Source organism: Lynx rufus, unplaced genomic scaffold, assembly GCF_022079265.1.
Source record: "Lynx rufus isolate CCGP_SWC_20201006 ecotype Redwood Valley unplaced genomic scaffold, mLynRuf1.p SCAF_12, whole genome shotgun sequence".
Lineage (NCBI taxonomy): Eukaryota > Metazoa > Chordata > Mammalia > Carnivora > Felidae > Lynx > Lynx rufus.
Window position 1 is genome coordinate 12,069,338 of NW_025814826.1, and position 21,561 is coordinate 12,090,898.

General features: G+C 42.9%; 1 protein-coding gene and 1 non-coding gene across 3 annotated transcripts in view; both read right to left on the reverse strand.

Annotated features, from left to right (window-relative positions):
- Positions 1–21,561, reverse strand: part of NSMAF (neutral sphingomyelinase activation associated factor) — a 63,607-nt gene that overhangs the window by 18,369 nt on the left and 23,677 nt on the right. Inside the window, exons 6-13 of one of the 2 annotated variants that reach the window (XM_047073960.1) lie at positions 18,894–18,944; positions 16,115–16,186; positions 15,750–15,797; positions 15,601–15,653; positions 7,046–7,175; positions 4,574–4,645; positions 4,119–4,227; positions 1,293–1,469 (exon numbers count right to left, since the gene is read on the reverse strand). In XM_047073960.1, the coding sequence (XP_046929916.1) occupies positions 1,293–1,469; positions 4,119–4,227; positions 4,574–4,645; positions 7,046–7,175; positions 15,601–15,653; positions 15,750–15,797; positions 16,115–16,186; positions 18,894–18,944 (712 nt within the window). Of the gene's footprint in view, positions 1–1,292; positions 1,470–2,917; positions 2,945–4,118; positions 4,228–4,573; positions 4,646–7,045; positions 7,176–15,600; positions 15,654–15,749; positions 15,798–16,114; positions 16,187–18,893; positions 18,945–21,561 lie in introns of both variants that reach the window. The other variant, XM_047073961.1, reaches the window with a different exon arrangement.
- Positions 21,222–21,361, reverse strand: LOC124507954 (U4 spliceosomal RNA). The gene has a single exon (XR_006961174.1). It is a non-coding gene; the product is annotated as a U4 spliceosomal RNA (small nuclear RNA).

Genomic DNA, 21,561 nt, shown 5'->3' on the forward strand with positions numbered 1-21,561 from the left:
GAATCTCACTTCCCACACAACAGATACACATGCACACATTTATTTCCACAAATAGTTTTTGAAAAACTTGAGACAGACCCATTAGAATTCTAGTGTTTCTGATAGTTACTTATGCAGCTGTAACGGTTGCAGCCTGAGCTTTAAGTTAGCAACAGTCACGCAAGAGTAGCATCTCTAGAGGCGCCTGGGTGGCTCAGTCGGTCAAGTGTCCGACTTCAGCTCAGGTCATTCTCTCCCGGTTCATGAGTTTGAGTCCCATATTGGACTCTGTGCTGACAGCTGGAGCCTGGAGCCTGCTTAGGATTCCCCTGCCTCTCCCCCTGCGCGCCAACGAATGTGACTTAAAAAACATTAAAAAAAAAAAAAAAGAGTAGCATCTCTAATTGAAAATGCCCTGAATATTGATTTAAAAAAAAAAAAAAAGAACTACAAACTAAAAAAAAAAAAAAAACAAACACCTATATTCCAAGGAAAACAACAAAAATAAACACATTTTAAAAGCTAGTATTCTACAAGATTTATGGTTTAAGTTTGAATTATAGTCAACCTTATTTTTCTTATTTTTCTATTATAGCACAATTTGAGAATTGGGGACTGAATATTAGCAGAGAAATAAATTCTCATTCTTAGAAAATCTGTTATTTCCTTCAAGTGTGAGGGTTCAATCAGTCAACTGTCAGAAAGAATTTACTGCCCACAGTACGTTATTTAGAAATACTAGAAAATAAAATTATAACAGAACCACATTTTTGTTAGAAGTAATTTGAGAGATAAATACACAAAGTTAAAATGGTTGCCACTCATTTATGTAATTATTGATGGTTTTTATTTCCTTCTTTAAATATCTCAGTATTTTCTACATGTTCTGGAATGAATAATTATTACTTTTGGCAATCTCATTTTTGAGCGTGAATTTTAAAAGTCTATGACAAACTGGAACAAATTTTCAAAGTGAAAAACGTAAGTACTTCTAACGTGGTAATCAGAGGTAATGCTGGTAACTGGCTTCAAATGGTCTGCCTACTTTCTGGGCAGGTCTTTCCGGAAGTATGGCGGGAGGGCGGGGCTTTTGTGAGGGCTAAAAAAAATTGAGATAGTGGAGAAAACACCTATGAAACCCATATATAATTTATGGAACACTTATCCAGTGTCTCAGAATGGACATTAGCAACCTTCACTAAAAAAAACAACAACAAAAAATCAAGATGAGTGCTAACGTGCTTACATATCACAACACGATTCTCAGTGAGAATTCACTCTTCCCTCTACAAACTCGGCGCGGCGGCAATTACCCAGTTCTGCGCTGCAGTAATCGTTTATTATCCACGGAAACACCGGGTACTGAGAGAGGTCGTTGCAGCTGCGGTCGGCCAGGTTGTTGAGGTGCAGGAGGTACTGGTAGTTGGAGAGGTGCCCGCGCTGCCACTGCAGGGTGTAGCTTTCGGCCGTGCGCTCCGCGACGTGGTGCTCTGAGGAGGACGGGCCCGCGGTCACCACCGAGCCGGGCGAGCGCTGGCTACGTGCTACTGAGCGTGTAAAAGCTAGGTGCTTTCAACGGAGGCCCTTCAACGCGTTTTTGAAAAACACATTTTAAGAAAACGAGGGGCGCCCGGGTGGCTCCGTGGGTTGGGCGTCCGACCTCGGCTCAGGTCATGATCTCACGGTTCGCGGGTTCGAGCCCCGCGTCGGGCTCTGTGCTGACGGCTCGGAGCCTGGGGCCTGCTTCGGATTCTGTGCCTCCCTCTCTCTAAGCCCCTCCCCCGCTCACGCTCCCTGTCTCTCAAAAATAAACGAACATAGGGGCGCCTGGGTGGTTCAGTGGGTTAAGCGGCCGACTTCGGCTCAGGTCATGATCTTGCAGTCTGTGAGTTTGAGCCCCGCGTCGGGCTCTGGGCTGACAGCTCAGAGCCTGGAGCCTGTTTCGCATTCTGTGTCTCCCTCTCTCTGACCCTCCCCGTTCATGCTCTGTCTCTCTCTGTTTCAAAAATAAATAAACGTTAAAAAAAAATAATAATAAAAAAAATAAATGAACATTAAAAAAAAATTAAAAAAAAAGAAAGAAAACGAAAAGGAGGCTATGGCTGGTTTTCACCAAACAGCCGTTGTGTTAATTGTGAATATCTCCAAGATCCAGGAGGGAATATTATCACATATATGGTATAAAACATACTTAGGTATTAGATATATGAAAGAAAACAAATATGAAGGTATGGAGCAAATATGTAAATTACATGGTAATGCATAATACTTACTATATTATACATAGTCTGCCACATATACAAAGTGCTTGAGTTTTAATGCCCTAAAGAAGCCATGGCTGTTCGTAATAGCTTATTTCCTCCATTTTTTATGCACTCAAAACAAAAATAATCTTTCAGTCTTCTTTTAGATTAGGAAGAGGTGTACGACAGCTGGTTTGCTAATGCCTGTGCATTATGTATGCGGGTGAGGAGCAAGGCTGAAGGAGAAAAAGGTCTCTGGCAGGAAAACCTAATTTCTCAAATGAGAAGAGCCAGAAGGGCCACCCCCTCCGCCGCCCAGAACACCTCAGGAAATGTGGAATCAGTATGTGGCACCAAGGATAGCTTTCCTCTCAGAGAGCACAAAGTGACTGACTGCTCTCTTTTATTGAGAAAATTCTGCCGTCGACCTGTTGCTGGCCGCACCAAGCCACTTATCTAACTCATCTGCTGGTTCAATATTTATGATTTACTTTTACCACGTTGCTTCTCCGACCAGCTAAGAGGAAAGGGGTTAAAAAAATCAAAATGCTGCTTCTTCTCATTTCCCACACTCAGAACACCTCAGAGAAAGTCTGACCAACCTGAGGAATAATACCAGAGAGAATAAGGAAGATTTACAGAAGACAGGTTTTTAGGTCATGGCAAGTTCCTTGACTTGAGATTTTAGGACTCACCATGAAAGTTGAGTTTTTTGTTGTAATCTTGTTATATAGTTAGAGAAATAAAATGAAAAAAAAAATTAATCAGGAGGCAAGAAATAACAGTCAACTCATATCAGAGCTATACTTAGACATTAAATCACGTAAGAGCTTAATGTGAGAAGAAAAAAAATGAACTCTAAACCTACTAGAAAATAAAATATATTTCTTATTGAAAATAAACGATTCTTCTTTGAGGGAAAATTCCATTTCCAAGGGAGTAAAAGCAGCACACAAAATGAAGATGGCATTCATAAAAGCCCAACATCTATTTTTGAAAATCAACCCATTGTAGTTTTTACGGTTTACAGACAACTCTGTAAACAAGAATAACTCAATTGAACCATATACAACTTCATATCGTTTATGCCTAAAAATATAGGTGTTCTTTCTAACAAAGGTGGGAAAATTCACATTTTTATGGAAGACTGAGGAAATATTAATTAAAAGCAAATCAAGTCGGCTAAGCATCCGACTTCGGCTCAGGTCATGATTTCATGGTTTGTGGGTTTGAGTTCTACATCAGGCTCTGTAGGGACAGCTCGGAGCCTGGAGCCTGCTTCAGATTCTGTGTCTCCTTCTCTCTCTCTCTACCCCTTCCCGCGCACGCTCTGTGTCTGTCTCTCAATAATAAATAAACGTTAAAAAAATTTTTTTTTTAAATAAAATTAAAAAAGCAAATCAAGTCCCATAGTATTGTACTGAGTACAAAAGGCTCATGTGCACCTTTGGTGCTGTTCTTCAGCTCTGCGATTAAGACCACAGCTAACGCTCACAGACACATGACTGGGTAACTCACGGCCTCATATTAAGAAACCGAGTCTTGGTTTTCATAAACGAATATAAGACATGAATGAACATAGAAACAATTAGATGGATTCTTTATAATTCATTCAACGTGGGAGTTGTTAAAATGTAAAAAACATTTAAGTGTATTTATCAAGAGTTTTTAAAATACGCAATTGGCATGAGCTATTACCAAGTTTCACTTGTATCTCCCTTGGTTTTCAGAAGGCCATTTTGCCAGCCACAGTCCCTGAGGAGGAGAACCAAGTAGACCCGGAAAGGGGATTCTACATATAGCAAGCTTCTTACTTCCTACCCCAGGCACTTAGGAGTTGAACTAGAAGATGAACAGAATAGAAAGAATAGATACAATGAAGGGTGAGCACCAAACCTAGATATGTGGCAATATAAAAATAGAGGTCATCTCTGTCTTGAGGTTCATAGAACTTCAGGTAGATGTCAGAACAGAGGTCATCTTCGGTGCAAAACACTTCCAAGCCCTATAAATTCAGAAAGAAAACAGTAAAGTAAATAGCGTTGTATTTATCCTGCAATCTCAAAACAAGCTATGTAAGTACAAAAGCCTTTCAATTAAACATTTCTATTTTTTATCTGTGGGTCTCATTTATTTATAATCTCCACATATAAATTTGATTTAGTGACGTGTGTGTGTGTGTGTGTGTGTGCGCACACAGCTCATCTGAAAGAAAGACTCAGAGTCAATGTGCTTATGACAACATACCTGCACTTTTCAATCACGCCCTGGGTGTGTACAAGTGGAGAAACCACTGGCTAAACTGAAGACATGACAGTCCTCCACCCAGAAGGGACACCACACGAACTCACCAAAGGCATGAGGCCATGTCTCCTCTTGTAAATGCGGCGGACATCCTGGAGTGTTATCTGCACCACGGGTTTCTTTAAAAGTAGAAAGGCAGCTTCAGACATCAACACTCTGACACAATTAGAAGCTGTCCTTTAGTATCAGAAAGGTGAAAAAAAGGGCCAAACCTTGCTTTTCCAAAGCGTTACATGTGAACAACTGGAAAGGGAGATTTTATGGGGCGCCTGGGGGGCTCAGTCAGTTGAGCATCTTGGTTTCAGCTCAGGTCATTGTCTCACAGTTCGTGGGATGGAGCCCCACTTCGGGCTCTGTTGCCGACAGTGTGGAGCCGGCTTGGGGTTCTCTCTCACCTTCTCTCTCTGCCCATCTCCCACACAGGCACACAGACGCACTCTCCACTTCTGGTTTTACATGCTGCTCTGCCCTTTTTCTTTTCCTTTTTTTTTGTTTTTATTTGTTTTTAAAATGTTGATTTAATTTTGAAGGAGAGACAGAGCACGAGCAGGGCAGAGACAGAGAGAGTGGGAGGCACAGAATCCGAAGCAGGCTCCAGGCTCCGAGCTGTCAGCACAGAGCTGGATGTGGGGCTCGAACTCACGAGCTGTGAGATTGTGACCTGAGCCGAAGTCGGATGTCCGACCAACTGAGCCACCCAGGTGCCCCTGGTCTGCCCTTTTTCACGAACTTTGTGACCTTGGACAAGTTCTGTTACCTTCACTCAGTACCCAAAATATGACAAATGTGCCAATGTATCGCTCAGGATACTGCCAGACTGCTGCTGAGTGACAAGGAATATTAACGTCCTGGTACAGGTAACTTCTCAGGAATTTTGCTTTTTATAGATCAATGGTTTGCTTACAACTGACACAGTACATCTTTTTTTATTTCTGTAATCATCTTTATTTCTGTAAAAACTACATTGTGTTAAGGCTCATAAACAACTACACTATTAAGCAGGTCCTCTAAAAGTTTTGTTCTTTATGAGGAAGAATATTTTCTTGCTTCTCTAAAGGCTTAAAACACTAGTAAGGGGAGAGCAAGGTTAGAAAAGCCACTGAGGGGTCCCTGGGTGGCTCAGTCAGTTAAGCCTCCAACCCTGGGTTCCGTTCTGGGTTTCAGCTCAGGTCATGGTCTCACAGGTCATGGGACTGAGCCCCACATGCTGAGCTCCACTGGAGCCCCACTGAGCTCCATGCTGACAGGGCAGAGCCTGCTTGGGATTCTCTCTCTTCTTGTCTCTGTGCCCCTCCCCCACTCTCTCTCCCTCTTCCTCCCCCTCCCTCTCAAAATCAATAAATAAACTTAAAAAAAAAAAAAAAAGCCACGGAGATCGGCTAAAAGGTGACACATCCGTGCTTTTCCCGAATGAGAGGGAAGAGGAGCCCGCAGAGGCCAGGATGCGCAACTGTGGAAACTGCCTGACGACTGGTCAAGGATCCTAGCCCAGAGATTTGGGAGGGGATGTGTGCTCATACTGTGGATTCTCAAGCTATGGCACATACTCAGGTATTTTCCTACAAGTTTTGGACCCAAGCCACAGTAACGGTAGCGGCCAAGCCAAGTATTACACCAGGAGAGAACGCCCATCAGCAAGGCGTAGGGTCTACCGCAGGGCTCGGTGAGGGTGCCCCGCCACCTGGTGGACAAAATTGCCATAGCACCACTTTTCACACAAAAGTATTAGATGTTTTAGTGACATAGTGACCGAGTGACCAGCCTGGAGAATTTCCAGGATGCAGCATCCTACGACAGAAAACACGTTCTTTAAGCTGAAAGTCGCACCAAATGGTCCGACTGCCTTATCATGGTGTATTAGGATTTCTGTTCTTCTAATGAACCAGGCCAAAAAGGGGTGAGATCCAGAGAAAGCTACAAATCTTTACAAACTTTTAGTGTGAAAATCTGAGTTCAAGTTCACTTTCTGGCCCAGTAAGCCTAAAGCCATTGTGAAAGAGGAGCCTGTTTCCAGAGCAGAAGCACTACAGCTGCCCCATTCCAGCATCCGCACACACACCCCGCACTAGCCGGCAGAGGGCCACTTCATTCGCTCCTTTGCGTATGGAGACCTACTGAGTTTGTTCCTAATTAAAGAAAAACAAAATATACCGCATATACAAACGCATAAACAGAGGTACAGAAAACATCCATTTCCCCAAGTGCTTCCGAGTAGAAAGCTGTAACAAACCTCCACTGGCTCTTCACCAAAAGTGGGAGGGGCAGGGTTTCTTTTCACTGCACTGAGAACAAGTGATCCCCAAATTACGGAAAAGACATCAGAAGAGCTCAGATCTGGATGAGCAGGCCTCGAGATGACACAGGGAGGCCTGTTAAACACGCAGCTGCTGGAGGGGAGGGGGCGGATTCTGATCCTCGCCAGGACAGGGGAACACTGTAACCGCGAGGTCAGGCTCACAGGGAGGATGAGTAGTCTGGTGCTAACCCAGCTGTCCCGCTGACCCTGTGTCCTTCCTCACCGGGTGGCCGTTGAGAGGCTGGAAGTACAGGTTTGTGTCCGTGATGCACACGTGTCCAGGGTTCGTCACCAGCGGGGTCACCATTTCTGCCTGGCATTCCATGTGCAGCTTTTCAGAAACGCTCTGGAATCTGACAATACAGTTTGCAGCAAAAGCAAGAAAAATCAGAAATCAATCGAATTTCTAGGTTTAACTTTCTCTAAGGGAGCTATATAGCCTGACTATGCACGAGGTGTCTAAACACGACATTTAATACAAGAACAACAGTAATCTAAATTGGTCACTTAAATAAAACTGGCATTCTTTACACAAAACCCTGACATTCTTTTAAATGGCATAATGAAAACTTAAAAAAAAACAACAGATGAACTTATGTATCACAGAAAACAGACAAGTAAATTATACTAAATAATCCCTTATACCTCAACTCTTCTTCCTCCCAACATAAACTGGCCTTGAAACCGTTATTTTTAAGTTTATTTATTTTGTGAGAGAGAGCGCGCACGGCAGAGGGACAGTGAGAGAGGGACAGAGAATCCCGAGCAGACTCAGTGCTCTCAGCAAAGAGCCTGACACAGGGCTCGATCCCACAACCATGAGATCATAACTAGAACCAAAACAGTCAGGTGCTCAACTGACTGAACCACCCAGGTGCCCTGAAACTATTCTTACATTAACGTATTTTGCTGTTTGGGGGCCACTAAGCCCTATTTTTATAGTCCCATAAGTCTTCTGGGACTTCACATTCTACTTAGGAGAAATGGCATTTACTTCACATTCTACTTTAGGAGGCTATGAGTATATAATTACAATCACTTGCATGTCAGTTCCAAGGTAGTTCTTTTGTGGATTTACTGCAGAAAAACCAGTCGCACATGATTTTTCCACTACCTCCTCCTAAATCGTTCAGTCAAAAAAGCCCATTTTTTTTTTTTAACTAATTAAAACAAAATAGAGGGGAAACAACCATGTCATCGATATTTTAAAGCAATTCCTTTGTAAAAGTAACTGGGATAAAAATAAATCTTCCCTGGGGCATCTTGGTGGCTCAGACGGTTAAGCATCTGACTTCAGCTTCAGGTCATCATCTCCTGATTCGTGGGTTTGAGCCCCGTGCAGGGCTCCGTGCTGATGGCGGGGAGCCTGCTTCGGATCCCCCGTCTCCCTCTCTCTCTGCCCCTCCCCTGCACATGTGCACACATGGGCTCTCTGTCTCTCTCTCAAAAATACATAAATATTAAAAAAAAAAAATCTCCCCTGCAAGTAACAATGGGACAAAAGCCCGCGGGACAGACTTGAGGTTCCTTGAGAAGTCAAGGGGACCTCAGAGCTCTCACCCTCACCACAAAAACCAGCTGGAGGGCTACACAAGCCTTTCACAAAGCCATCAGAAAGCTTAGATGCAAAGAAACCTAAAAGAAGAGAGAAACAGCTGGGTGGTGGGAAGAGGAATGACCTGTGTTAGAAGGGGAAGGGCTGCGGGATGGAGAGAGGTCTGCAGGGAAGCAGAAGGCAGAGTCAGGACTGAGAGTGGAGGGGCAAAGATGCTGCCAACCGGGGGGAAAGCAGAGGGAGGTCGCCCCCGGCTCCCAAAGCAGGTGGTTCAGCTCCACGGCATAAAGAAGGCTCTAGGGATCCTCTGAGGGCTCGGATCCCAAGCCCTGCTGGAAGGAAGTCTCAATCGCCCGCAGCAGAGACGGGGAATGGAACGAGGGCTGCAATGAAGCCCTGACCCCCCTCGATCAGGGGTCACATGGTCAGCACCCTGTCAGAGCCTCAGCACAGGTGGCCGGACAGAAGAAGGGGGCGCACAACTACTTTTGGAGGTAAATAGTATTTAGTTCAGTCTCCACGGTTCTTTTTAAAACCCAACACTCAGCATACGATAACAAGTTACAAGAAACACAAAGAATCCAGAAAATATGACCCATGCTCCTGAGAGAAAAGATTCAATGGAAGATGACTCAAGGTTGGATCCACCAGAGGGAGACTTCAAGATCATAAACACGCTAAATATCTAGAAGATGAAGAACATATGTGAAGAGAAAGGGAATTTCACCGGAGGAATCAAAACTAGGAGAAAGAACCAAGAGGAAACGCTAGGAATGAAAAATCTGGATAGGAGAAATGAAGAATTAATTAAACAAGCTGAACAGACCGGACATAGCAGGGAAGAAGTCAGGTCAGGCTGAAAATGGGTGAATAAAAAGTGGCCTGAAACAAAATGTCAGAACAGAGGGTCTGACAGCTGAGGGAATATACAAAACACACTGACATAGGCATAACTCCAGTTCCAGGGGAAGAGACTGACTATGGGGCAGAAGAAATACTGAGGGAGAGAATGCGGAAGAACCGACGAGAGACACGGGTTCTAGACTCATGTTACCCCAAAACCTTGAGGTCCCCAGGCAGGATGAGCACAGAGAAAACTACACCTTACATGCAGGCAACAGGACGACACATGACGTGACTTCACAGCAAACAGGGGACACCAACATACAAAAGAACACAAATCTTTAAAATAGTGAAAAGAAAACCAACCCAGAATTCCATATCCAACAAAAATGCCCTTCAGAAATGAAGGGGAAATAAAGATATATTCAGAGAGACCTACTCTGAAAGAAATCACTGAACAGGCCTGCACTACAAGAAATGTGACAGAAAGTTCTTCAACCTGAGGAGAAAGGAGACTAGATTAAACACACTGGAGTTGCAGAATGAGTACATGTTTAAATATCTGAGTATATGGAACAAGATGTATTTTTCTGTATATTTAGTTTATATACACACATGTACGTAGCTAAATTCTTTTAAAAATCAAATGATTTTTTTTTTTTTTTTGAAGCAAAAATAAGAACACCGTGGTTATGGGCTTCATGCTAGATGTAGAAATTTAATATAAGACCATAAGATCAGGTCTTATGGGCAGGAGAGGCCATATGGAAATACACTGCTGTAAAGCTCTTACATTGTTGGAGAGTAGTGTAATATTATTGAAGATACACTATGGTCCCAGGTGTCTACTGTAATCTCTAGAGCAACCACTAAAAATGATACAAAGTGGCACAGCTTAAAAAGTCAAGACAGTAGACAAAATGGACTACTTAGAAATATTAGATTTACCCCAAAGAAGGCAAGAATGGAGAGTCAGAAAAGCCAAGAACAAATGGAATGCTAACAAATACTGAGATAGTGGATTTAAAAGCAACTATATTAATAACACATAATTACAAATGAGTTAAGCATCCCAATTAAAAAGGGAGGGTGTCAGACTACATGAAAAGCAAGACTCAACTACATAAAGTGTGTGTTGTTTGGTAACAGAATGAAGACACAGACAGGTTACAAGTAGAGGGACAGAAAAGGAAATACCATGCCATCATACCATATGAGGAACTGGTACGGCCAGATTAGGAGAGGACAAAGCAGACTTCAAGACAAATGGATAAAGAGGGATACTTCATAATGATGAAGGGTTCAGGGCATCAAGAAGACATTACATCTAGGGCGCCTGGCTGGCTCAGTCGGTTGAACATCTGACTCTTCAGTTCGGCTCAGGTCATGATCTCATGGTTCGTGAGACGGAGCCCTGTGTCGGGCTCTGGGCTGATAGTGCAGAGCCTGCTTGGGATCCTCCCTCCCTCTCTCCCTTCCCCCCACCCCCTTTCACCCTCTCCCACTCATCACATTCTTTCTCTGTCAAAATAAACATTTGGAAAAAAGAAGACATTACACATCAAAATGTACAACCTAACAATATAGCTTCCTAATATACAAGCCATGAGCTGACAGAAATGGGAGGGGAATAATCCCACAATCATTACTGGCAATTTTAACACCCTTCTCGCGGTAACTGATAAAACAAATCAACAAAAACTTGATAGAGTATAGATGATCAAAACAACCATCAGCCAGGTGGAACCAAATGGCATTTACTCAACACTATATTCAACAACTGCCCAGCACACCTTCCTTTCAGGGACATATGTAACTTTCACCAAACAGCCCATATGCTGGGCTGAAAGCAAATCTCAACAGTACCAAAAGACTGGAGTCATATGGAATGTATTCTCTGAACCAAGATGGTATTTAACTAAACGTCAGTAACAATAATAACAAAATCCCCAAATAGGCTGAAGTTAAATAACACACTTCTAAATAACCCATGGGTCGCAGAAGAGATGGCACAGGAAATTACAAAATATTTTTGCAGTAATGTGTGGGCTGCAGGTGAAGCAGTGCTTAGAGGTCAATTTACATGTAAGTACAAAAAGAAGGTCAATTTACACGTAAGTACATGTAAGTACAAAAAGATTTGATTTTTGTAAGAAGCTAGGAAAAGAACAGTTAAACCCAAAGGAAGCTGAAGGAAGGAAATCAGAAGAGGGGAAATCCATTTTATATAAAATAGAAAAGTAGAGAAAAATCAATAAAGTCAAAAGTTGGTTCTTCGAAAGTTTAATAAAATTGACAAAGCCCTGGAAAAGCTGGCAAAGAAAGAAAAGAGAAAACACACAGCTTCAATGTAAGGAATGAAAGAGGGACGACCATCACGACAGATCTTACTGACATTAAAAGGACAATAACAATTTCACACCAATAAATGTGCCATGAAGTGGACAAATTTTTTGAAAAACACAGCGTAACCAAAACAGGCACAGGAAGAAACAGACAACATACACAGTCTCATGTCTAGTAAATAAATGAGTAAGAGCCCTCAGGCCTATATGGCTTTACCAATGAATTCTGTTAAAAACTTAAGAAAGAAATACGACCTGACAAGCAGTCTTTCAGAAAACTGGATGACGGAACATTGCCAAACTCATCTGATGAGGCCAACAGAACCCTGATAGCAAATCCCGACAGATACGTTAAAGATTTATGGAGCAACATCCCTCATGAACACGGAGGCAAAAATCCTTTACAAAATACTAGCAAAACAAACCTAGTAATATCAAGTAATAGAAAAAGGAGAATACATTATGATCAAGTTGGATTTATCCCATGAATAAGGTTGGTTGAACATTGAAAAAAAGAATCAATCAATGTAATTCACAACATTGACAGAATAAAGTGGAAAAAAAATGATCATTTCAAGAAGTGCAGAAGAAAAAATTAACAAAACTCTAAACCTATTATTGAAAATGCTCTCCGCAAACCAGGAATAAAATGGAGCTTCCTCATTCTGATGAAGGGCATCTATAAAAAACCTAGAGCTAGCCTCATTCTTCAGCGGTGAAACAAACCCTTTTCCAGTAAGATCAAGGACAGGGCAAGTATGTGCTCCCATCACATCCATTAATTAAACAGCACAATGAGGCAAAACGCAGAAATAAAAGCCATGAGGATTTCTGTGAAACTGTCATTATTCACAGATGAAACGATTATGTATACAGAAAACTACACAATTAACAGAAACCCACCAGGACTAATGAGTAAACCTGGAAATGTCACAGGATACAAGGTGGATGTAAAAATCAAAGCAGGCTGGGGCGCCTGGGTGGCGCAGTCGGTTAAGCGTCCGACTTCAGCCAGGTCACGATCTCGCGGTCCGTGAGTTCGAGCCCCGCGTCGGGCTCTGGGCTGATGGCTCAGAGCCTGGAGCCTGTTTCCGATTCTGTGTCTCCCTCTCTCTCTGCCCCTCCCCCATTCATGCTCTGTCTCTCTCTCTGTCCCAAAAATAAATAAACGTTGAAAAAAAAAATTAAAAAAAAAAAAAAAAAAATCAAAGCAGGCAACAACAACAACAACAACAAAACACTGTATTTCTACATACCAGTAACAAATAATTGGAAGAAAACATTTAAGTAGCAACAAAAGATATCACAAATCTAGGAATCTGTCCAACCAAATATGGCCACACCGACAGACTAACCATATAACAACAGGAGAAAGCCGGTGAGTTGTAGAACTCTGTGTGCTATCTTTACACCTTTCCTTTATACCCCAAATTAGTCCAAAATAAAAGACTTTCAAGGGGATTTTTGGGGTACATATGGGGGCAACTTGAATATGACACTATAAATTACATGATGCTATAGAATGATTGCCACTTGAGTACTGTAACAAAATGGAGGGGTGCCAGAGAAGATCCTTGTAAAAGACACAGGTTGAGATAGTTATGGGTAAAGTGTCATGTCTTGCAGTGTAATTTCTAGTGATTCTAAAAAAGAATATTTTATATGTAACACATTTACGTACAACTACACACGACTTATAATGTATATACACATATATGTAAGTATAAAGGAAATATAAATATCAGACATACACCCACACATACACACACACATATATATACACACACATACACTTGTACACACACAAACACAGAACGTGCAAGAACTGAAGCAAATCTGACAAAATGTTAACAAATGAACCCTTGGTGACTCATAGGGTATCTCTGTTCATTATGTTATTCTTCGGACTTGTGAGGATTTGAAAATTTTCAGAATGAACAGTAGAGAAAAATAAATGTAGTTATCTTTTATTTCTTCAATAAGAAAGTATTTCCTTGGAACTATGATGGTCAAAGTTTACCTTTCTTTGAGAGGAAGTATACCACACGGGAATATCGCATTTTATACAGTAAAAGTTTCTTCTCTAAATTCTTCAGCTTAACATTTTGGAGTCTGGATTAAATTAAAACCTCCACAGTGAGCCATTTTTAAAATTAATGCGATGCTGAAGCCCAGGACTGAAAAAATCGCTACTCAGAATTATGCATTCTAAGTAGGTCAAGAGAAGCTAATTCTTCTTATTCCTTTTCCTTCCTAAAAAGGAAGCTATTCTTCCCCTGGCAATCCATTTACCTAAAATATCCTGCAAGTATTAAAACAGAAAGAAAAATTAATGCTTTGTAGGTGAAACAGAAAGAGAAGCAAACAAACATAAACAGAGAAACATTATTGGCCAGATGGCTTTCCTGGCAAGTGCTTCAACACTCTAAAATGTAGTGTAAGGTCACAAATCTCACAAAGATAGCAATAAAACAGAATATTACAAACTAATCTCATTTATAAACATAAGCCTGGAGCAAAAGCCTGGCATATGATAATCCATAAATGAGTCTATTCAACCAATACTTTCTACGTTGTCTTAAGCTGGAGTCATTACAAATGCAGGAATCTGAAATAAGAATCTAAAATAAAAATGGTATTTAGTGAACAGGGACTGTAATAATTTATGACAAGATTTTGTACATATTAAAGAATTTACATATAAAGTTAATGGCACTGATCACGAAGTTTAGCCACAAACTGAATACACAAAAATCCACTGCATTCCATGTATCAACAATGAACAGGGAAGGACTTTTTAGGACATCATTTACAACACTGTCAGAAATACGAAGTCCCTGGAATAAATCTAACACAAGTGGGTAAAGACCTTTACAGAGAAAATCATAAGGAAGACGTTAAAGAAGGCCTAAATAAATGAGTGATTCATTGCAATCCCAATCAGAATCCCAGCGGGCTTTCTTTTATGGAACTTGACAAGCTGTTCTTAAATGCATATAGAAGTGCAGGACAAGGCCAAGAATAGCGAAGACATAAACTGAAAAGGAAAATAAAGTGTGAGGCCCTGAACCTGTAAATATCAAGAGTTATTATACAGTTACAATGATTGATACAGTGGTATTAGAGAGGAAATGCAGATCTACTTAATAGAAGGCAAGAAACCAGTAAGAACACAGGTCCGTACAAAAAGCATAATTATTTGCAGGAAATATGTTGTATAGTTAGAAAAGCTGAGAAAATCAATGAAAAAAATCACTGGACTAGTAGGAATATAGTTTCCCAGTCCCCACAGGACACCTTGTAAGGTACCTATCACAGCTTGAAGGGTCGGATAAGACTTTCCAAAACAACTGGAAACAAGTGACTTCAGCCAAGCTGAAATCAGAAGAATAAGTAAGAGTCAGCCAGATGCAAAAGAGGAAGGAGGCTGAATGCTCTCAGTACAGGGAACATGCAGGAAGGCTCAGAGGGAAGAGACCATTCGATTCAGGATCTGCATAGATGCAAAGAGCTGGAGCACAGAATTCCACAGGACACCAGCGACCACACGTACTGCACACACAAGGGCTAGAACCTAAGCCACGTAAGGTTCAGACTTTACCCTGAAGGCAGCTGGAAATCCTGAAGAGTTCTAAACAGACGTGCGATATAATCAAGTTCCTTAGAAAAAGCACATTTTCAAGGCATGCTCGGTAGGGAAGAGAGAATAGGAAAAGGGAAGACTGGAGTCAGGTGGACAAGCTCACAGCCGCTACGGTGTTCTGAGTGAAGACAGTGGGGGCCTGAACTCCGGCAACAGCAGGGTGAAAAGACGGAAGTTGACGGCCTAGAAAGATCTTAGTGAGCATCAGTCCACAGGCCTGTCTGGCTGACCCAAGTCAGGATGGAGAAGGGGAGGCAGGGACATTCCCGACAACACGCAGGTCTGGGGGCCCGGACGGTGACATCGGCGGTCTGGGACAGGCCAAAGGAGGCACACGGATCAAAGACATCTGCTGCTTTTAGAATCTGGGAACGAAATCATTAAAAACTTACCTGTTCTTGTCAAATGATGTCCTAGCCAAACGCGACTGCAAAATAGCGGTTATCTATTAAAACAGAACCATTAAAAAATAAGGATTTAGGAGTGAAACCTCAATACAATTTAATTCACGAAAAAGACACCGATCTCTAGAAACTCTTACCATAGCAGTTTGGTCCCCAAGTTTGTCAAGGCAGGACGCTCTGTGAAGCTACAATATACAAATGTACAAGAATTTATTTTTTTTTCTCCGAAACGATACAAAGATATTTCCTTAGAAGCAATGAAAACCAGCAATCATTCTGTTCCTCGGTAACAGGTAAGATCACTTCTGATACATCTGTGACTTCTTCCTAACATACAGTTTTCAAATGCAACATATTCAAGTAAATCTGCTTCATATTTAGAAAAGAAATTATGGTTTTAGAGAGATGTATAAATAAGATTTTTTTTTCTTTTTTTAAGTTTCTGCCTAAGTGTGCTTTGAATTCTCTGCCCAGGGAATGCCTGAGGAAGGCGCTGGCTTACCTGAAGCAACGTTTCCACGACATCTTCCACTTTCCCTGAAACATCCAATTCAAAAACATACTCCATTGTGCCCTAAGAAGAAGGGAAACAAATCAAATCAAGGGAAGAGAAGAAGCCCAACCATACTACTTTAGGAACATTTGCAATGCTGTCTGCCGGCTCCTCCCCCTGGAATGAGAGCTAGGGGTGGGGGAGGGGGCAGGAGCAGACCCTGCCAGACATTACTGCTACATTTATTATTTCTTCCCTTCTGCCAACTTTGGACTCAGTTGGCTGTTTTCTCTCATTTCTCGAGGTGTGTAGTTAGGTTTTTAAATCTGAGATGTTTCCTTCCCTTACTGTAGGTACGTATCACTAGAAACCTCCCCCTCAGTACAGCTTTTGCCGCATCCTGTAAGTTTAGGCATGTTCCGTTTTCGATTTTGTCTCGAGGTGTTTTTTAATTGCCCCATTTCTTCTTTGACCCACTGGTCGTTGCTGGTAACGCCTGTGAACTTGCCTTCTGCTATGTATTTCTAGTTTTAGTCCACCACAGTCAGAAAAGATGCCTGGTATGACTTCAATCTTCTTAAATTCGTTTTGTGACCTGACATGTGCTATGTCCTAGGGAATGTTCCTTGTGCTCCTGAGAAGAATGTGTATTCTGCTGCTGTTGGGTGGAGTGTTCTCTGTATGTCTCTTAGGTTCATCTGGTCTATACTGTTGTTCAGATCCTCTGTTTCCTAACTGACCTTCTGTCTGGATGTTCTACCCATTATTGAAAGTGGGGCATCGAGGGGCACCCGGTTAAGCATCAGTCAGTTAAGCATCCAACTCTTGATTTTGGCTCAGGTCATGATCTCACAGTTCATGAGATCGAGCCCTGCGTCAGGCTCTACACTGACAGCACAGAGCCTGCCTGCTTGGGATTCATTCTCTCTCTCTCTCTCTCTCTTTCTCTCTCTCTGCCCCTCCTCGACTGTGTGCTCTTTCTCAAAATAAAGAAACATTAAAAAAAAAAAAAAAGGAAGTGGGGCATTGAGATCTTCTATTTTTATTGTGTTGCTATCAATTTGTCCCTTCAATTCTGTCAATGTTTGCTTCAAACATTTAGGTGCTCAGAGGGCAGGTGAATATCTCCTGTGATGGTTAATGTGATTTGTCACATTCTCTCCTCTTAGCCCTGAGGGAGCGTCTGCTGGGCTGCACTGTCCTCCGTCTGCTGCACCACAGGTCCCTGGAGCGGCAGCCTGATGCCCAGCTTCTCCTTGTGGTCGGTGGCCCCAGGCATCTAGAGCATGCTGGGTCCTGTCACCGCTCCAGCACAGGCAACACTGAAGCCAGTCCCTCGGGCAACCACCCCAACAGTCAGAACACGGTCCCAAACACACGGTTGGACACACGGTTGGACACACGGTTGGACACGGTCCTGTCTTCTCCTGGGAGGAGCTGCGAGTTCCCTCCCGTCACGCGGTATGGTATTGGGGGCGGGACTATATTGAAAGGATGTTACAAACATCCCTATTGGCTTCAGTGGGGCTGTTTCCATGCTAACCTGGGGTGCAGGGCCTCTTAACTGGTTTCCAGGTTTGTCACAAAAGGCACTGGTGGTCCATGTATTGTTGACTGAATCAGGGTCTCCATGAGAGGAACGAGGGCTTCCTATTCCGCCATCTCTCATGGTCACCACCAATGTCACTATCCCTCTTTTTCAATCTGAAAATCACACCCAGTTTACGCTGAAGCAACAGAGCTTCTCTGCTTCGGAAACCTCCCTCATCTCCTGTTACATAACTTCTCAATGGACCAAGAACAGCTTTGTGGATATCAGGAGAGCGATGGGAGGGAGAGTCCCCCAGGCAGTGGGTCTCAACCTGGGGGTGGGGGGGGGGATTCCTACTACCCCAGTGCATTGAGGTCCTACTCAACACCAGGGGGAACAGTGAGTAGGGTGTCTATACCTGCAGTGTGAGGGATGCCCCCACACCATTAAGAACCATCCTTCCCCAAATGCCAACAGCACCAGTGGAGAGCAATTAAATCTCATATCTACAGTTTCTGGCTGGTAAATGCCAGTGTTTCTTGTGTATAAACCTCAAAGCCACAGCATGTAGTCTGCGAGTTCCCCAAGTGCTGAGACACTGCAGGCTGGCCTATGACAGACAGAGGTTTAGCCTGTGGGGCTCTTTGCTCTGAGAGGGTGGCTTTTCCTCATTCACGGCAGTGTCCGTGTGCAGAGCACCAGCCTGAATGCAGGTCCCGTAAAAACCCTCTTTTGGTAAGAGTTACCCCTTTACTATATATTAAGCTGAAGCCAAAGAATGAAGTGATGTACAGAACGGTTAAATGTGATGCCTATGCTTCCTTGACAAGGCCTGGAAAACCAGAAATGTATGCAAGTATACTCATATCTCTCTCAATTAAGACAATTTATAAATTATTATTCAGCTCTCAAGGGCATTTTATATTCTATAAATATTTCTTAAACATTTTAAAAAAAACAGTTAGCAAATGACCTTATAAATGACACACATTCTGATTTCAATGGCTAATCTAATAATTTAAGCTTTATTTCTCCCCCCTATTAGACACATTTATTTTTTAAGTCAAAAAGTTTATTGAAATCTCTTGGACTAAAGTCTATGGCTCCCTTGGGTAATTCTGTTATAACTGCTGGTAACAAGCTTTAAATACTCTTTATTATTCTTCTATTCGATTAAAGATGTTAATAAAATCACAAAATCTTACTGCTTAAAATCACTATATAAAGTGCCGGGAATAAATGAAAAGCTTTACTTACCCTTTCTATTTTATACGGCGCAACAATATTGTGTTCTTTAATGAAATATACCTGAGAAGGACAAATCAATTACATGTGAGATAATTAAAAATTCTCAGTAATAAGTTACCATAAATTAAGATCTTATGCATCAAATTTGAATCAGTGTGAACATAATCTCTATTTCCAAAAGCACTTGCATTGTTCTTAGTATGGCTTTAAAGTTGTAGTGTTAGGATAACAAATTTTAAAAAGGGATTCATCAAGGCAGCAAGGTAGCAACCATTACCGGGTAAGATCCCTGAGATGTTTAATGAATGTCATGACCTGTACCCAGTAACCAAGCAGACAGAGGAAGGAAGCTAATCGAAGTGCCAATTTTCTAAGAAACGGGTAAAACAAAGTCACTGTGGTATGAGATATGCTTATTAACATAAACTTCTCTTCTCTGTAGGTGATCTGGGCAATCCAGATCCTGCTTGGCATGCCATGACATCCTGCTTGGCATGCCATGATGATTTTTTCTTTCCTCTCTTGAAGGCATAGTGCTTCCTGTGGGAAACCCTGACTTAAAATGCCATAGTGTGTTTGTCTTACACGCATTGGTCACCTGCCTACACTGTATGTTAGTAACCATGTCCAAGAAGCAATGCCACCCGCCAGGGCCGTCAACATGGAGCCCTACCCGTCTCCCTGCCTTCCCTCCTGCCATGATGATGGGTCTGCCCGGGGCCTCAGAAGCGGTCACTCTACTAGGCCACAAAATGTAGACCTCCCTCCACCTGCCAGCTGTTCAGAAACTCTGCTCCTATGGTGATAACGCTTGCTGTACTTTCTCACATTTGAAACAAACAAGAGATAAGAACCCTCCCTTGGGTCTTATATCCTCATTTTACTGTTTCTGTTCCTTTTTGTGGCAAAACTCTTTGCAAGAGCTGACGGTACTTTCTCTTGGGCCCTGGGTGCGTTTTTAGCCACACCACACATTACAGGGGTGAATCCACTCCTGAGGTCATAAAAGGTGCACCAGATCTCTAGGTCACCAAACTCAAGGATCTGTTCTGAGCATTTCCTGGGTTCTGTTTCTCGGAGCTCAGGATGGCTCTTCCTGAAGCAGCTGTCCAGCTGGCTTCCAGCCACCGGCTCCCAGCCCTCCCTGGCCTCGCCCGCTGCCCCTTCTGTCTTCCTTCAGACCCTCTCTCTTCCCAACCTCCCGCGGCAGACTTGCTGGGTTTTGTCCTCAGGCCCCTCTGTGTACACCCGGCCCCCAGAAACCACATCCAGGCCCCGGGCTTCACCCAGCTTATGTCTGTCGCCTCAGCCTTCTCCCTGAAACCCAGACCAATGCTCCTGAGGCCCGCCAGACTTTCCCTCTCGGAGGTCACCTTCTCAACAGGGCCTGCTCTTCCCTGGGCTCCTTGGCAGCAATGGAGGGCCTTGCTATCCACCTTGTTGGGGGTCATTCCTGACTGTTCTCCTTTGTACCTTGCAACGAACCCATCAGTACACCTGTTAGGTTTTTCTTCAGCATGTATCCAGACACTGGCCACCTCTCACCCTTCCATTGCTACCATCCTGGACGAAAACCTCCAGGTTCTCAATACCCCTCAAGGCTCTCCTTGCTTCCGCTCATGCCCCCTACAGCACATTCCCTACCCAGCCTCCAAGAGATTTACCAACACACACAACTCAGCTGTCAGGGGTTATTTATTCTCTTTTGTGCTTTATGTGGACTGCTTATTACCCCACAGGGCCTCCGTGACACAGAGCCCACCACCGCTCCACCTCCCTTCCCCACTGCCCTTCATCCCTCGCCCCAGGCACGTTCACCCTCACTGAGCCTGCCACCTGCCAGGACCTTTGCCTCTCAGGCCCCCACCACTCGGGGTGCTGCCTGGCTCATTCCCTCAGCCCTTCTGAGTGGTGTGCCTTCCCATGTGCCTTTGCGGCCAGGCACCGCTGACCATTCTCTCTAAAGCAGCTCCTGCTTTCCTCATCATTCTCGATCCTTCGTCCTGTTTGCATTTTCTTCCATACAGAAGATGTCTGCTTATTGTCTGTTGCCCCCATCAAACAGTAAAGTCCATGGGGAGAGGGGCTTTGGATACTTTATTCTTCCCTATGCCTTCAAAGCCGTGAATATATATACTGAATATATAAATGCATGAATAAAAACTATTATTTGCACAAACACCTACTCTCTAAAGCCTAAAGAACCATAACATATTTCTGAAACAAGTGTGACCTCTTAATCAAAAGCCACAAAAGTTGAGCTGCTTTTAATTGTATACTTAAGTTGATTTTGAGTTAGTCTGACACGAGACCTCTGCTACTAAGTCTGTAAATGACTAAAATGGATCATTTGTATAATGGAAACCACGCTTCCAATTGAGAAAGTACCTCTTCCTTTCAAGAAGTGGACTTTCAATTAGCAATAATCGCACCTCGGATAAACCTCATTGGCTACGATACTGCCACTGCGCAAAGCTCAAGAAGTGGACTTTCTAGAACAAAGCTATGATGTAGGATGATACTACAGAAATAATGAGAGCACAGGTGCAGGCCAGAATTATGGTGTTCCCCCCACCCCACCTCCAAAGTAATAGATGGCTTTAACTGTTTTCATTTATACCAGGTAAAACAACAGGAAGTCAAAGATAGGCTGGTTTCAAATGTTTTCTTCCTGGAA